The sequence below is a fragment of the Sander lucioperca genome, chromosome 6, assembly GCF_008315115.2.
Source record: "Sander lucioperca isolate FBNREF2018 chromosome 6, SLUC_FBN_1.2, whole genome shotgun sequence".
Taxonomy (NCBI): domain Eukaryota; kingdom Metazoa; phylum Chordata; class Actinopteri; order Perciformes; family Percidae; genus Sander; species Sander lucioperca.
In genome coordinates this window covers 37,334,727-37,337,226 of record NC_050178.1, presented here as the reverse complement: position 1 = coordinate 37,337,226, position 2,500 = coordinate 37,334,727, and the positions used below count along the sequence as shown (strand labels likewise).

At 32.4% G+C, this 2,500-nt stretch overlaps 1 protein-coding gene across 1 annotated transcript in view; it reads right to left on the bottom strand.

Moving 5' to 3' along the window:
* The window catches only part of shld2 (shieldin complex subunit 2), a 37,196-nt gene that overhangs the window by 29,073 nt on the left and 5,623 nt on the right, over window positions 1–2,500 (bottom strand). The window contains 1 exon segment of the mRNA XM_031303662.2: window positions 1,515–1,576. Coding sequence (XP_031159522.2) covers window positions 1,515–1,576 — 62 coding nt within the window.

Below are 2,500 nucleotides of genomic sequence, written 5' to 3'. Positions count from 1 at the left end.
ACAGCGGTGATGTTGTGTATAGTTTAGGGTCCTCGCCACCACCAGACTAATCAGCATTGCAGATTGAATGGCCTTCTTTTGACCGAAAGTACTGCCAAACTACACTTTTTCTGCTCACCAGTTCCATTTCCACTTTCTCACAGCCTACTGTATTGAACGCTCCACCTACGTAAACACCTTCCTGTAATCAACGGTGCCGTCATTACGTCGACCAGCGTAGCGCGCGGAGTGCAAGCGTAGGGTTCGGTTCACTGGGAAAAAAATCTAAGGTTCTGCAGAAACCCAACACCGTCAAAAAGCCCAATATTCAGCCCAATCAGAAGCCCAATTTTGGATTTGGTGCATCCCTGATATTTTGTGCAAAATAAAAAGCATCGGAAAAAAACCTCAAAAATAAATTAAAAAAGTTAAAAAAATTAAAATTAAAATTAAAAAAAATTAAAGAAATAAAAAAAAAAAAATTTAAATTAAAAAATTAAAATAAAAAGCATAAAAAAATGAATTAAAAAAGTTAAAAAAAATTAAAATTAAAATTAAAAAAAATTAAAGAAATAAAAAAAAAAAAATTAAAATTAAAAAATTAAAATAAAAAGCATAAAAAAATGAATTAAAAAAGTTAAAAAAAATTAAAAAAAATTAAAGAAATAAAAAAAAAAAAATTAAAATTAAAAAATTAAAATAAAAAGCATAAAAAAATGAATTAAAAAAGTTAAAAAAAAAAAATATTTAATTAAAAAAATTTAAAAATTTAAATTTAAATTAAAAAAATTTAAAAATTAAAATTACAAAAATTAAAAATAAAATTAAAATTAAAAAATTAAAATAAAAAGCATCGGAAAAAATGACAAATGCACAAAACCTACAACACATTTTTACACAAGCTCAGAATGTTAATAACTAACCCTCGTGTTGTCGTCCCGTCGACCAACCAGCAACTCTGGGTTTTTCTGGGTCGAAATTTCAACATTTTGTTGATCTTTTTTTACACTTTGACGTGTTTGTCGATTTTATTCCAATTTCTTTGTCACTTTCTTTCCAAATTTTTTTGTCAATTCTTTGGCGATTTTTTACATTATGTTTTTGTAAATTTTGTGAACAATTGTTTTTGTCACTTTTTTCGATGTTTTTGACGTTTTTTTGTCAGTTTCTTTCCAATTTTTTGGCATTTTTCTAATTATGTTTTTGCCAATTTTTTAACAAATTTTGTTGTCACTTTCTTTAACGTTTTTTTGTCACTTTCTTTCCAATTTTTTGTCAATTTTTTTAATTATGTTTTTGTACATTTTTTAATTTAATTTTTTTGGTCACTTTTTTCACACATTTTTTTTAGCTTTTTCCAACATTTGTCACTGTTTTCAACGTTCTTTTGTCGTAGTTCTGATACAGAAAGTGTTTGAGAACGGGTCAAATTGGACCCGAGGACATCAGGAGGGTTAATAAAAAAATGCATCAAAAAGTGACAAAATGTTTTTACACGAGCTCATAATGTTAATGATCCTAATGTGATCCCATACCTGATCAGAGATTAATCTGCAGCCAGATGTCGTCTCTGGTTCTGCCCCGGCTTCAGCTTCGCCTGAAAAAAGAGCAAATCATTTGTATTTCTGAGCACCAATGGTATATATATATATATATATATATATATATATATATAATGTATATAATGGTATAAAATGACTGTCTCCTAGAGGGGCGTGGCCTCGTTTGAAAGTGTAGTGAACGTTGTGTGGCTGGATGAAAAGTTATATATTTGTGTAATTTATTAATATTTTAGATGAAAGCCATATTAATCATCAGTAACATTAGTTTGGTTACGGTGTCACTACCCGATGTGAGTCGAGTGCCGATGTGAGTCGCGCATGCGTCACTTTGCGACAAGTAGCGTCCAAGATGCTAACGGCTTTTTGAGCTAACGCACAGTCTATGAGCTAACGTTAGCAATCAAACAATCATAGATAGCTAAAACGTTTTTGAAATGACTGCTGCTGCTGGCTACAAGTTAGCAATCAAACACAACAAAGGCTGTCACTTGAATGGCGTTTTGAGCTAACGCTAGCAACCAAACAGTCATAGATAGCTACAACGTTTTTGAAATGATTACCATCTTCTGTTATTGTTTGTAAAGAGAAACGTTTATTATTTTATAGATTTCACAAATTTCAGTATGACACGTTATGCCGTAAACAGTTTAAATCTGAGCATGCGCGACTCACATCTGCACTCGACTCACATCGGGCAGTGATGACGGCGTTGGCGAACGTTAGCTTCTCTGTGTCGCCAGATCTCGCGAGAGTTCGGTCGTGAGACAGACACACGTCTCAAACTAAGTTCATTTCCTCCTGATGTGTCCGTCTGAAAAATGGCGTTTTAGTGTCAGAATGTTCTGGAGATATGAAGCTTGTTGAAGAACGGCTCAGATATTTATTTTGGTGACTACGGGGCGAAAGAATGGCTCATGATCCGTGTTCACGTTCACTTCTCCCGTTGGGATCAACACACT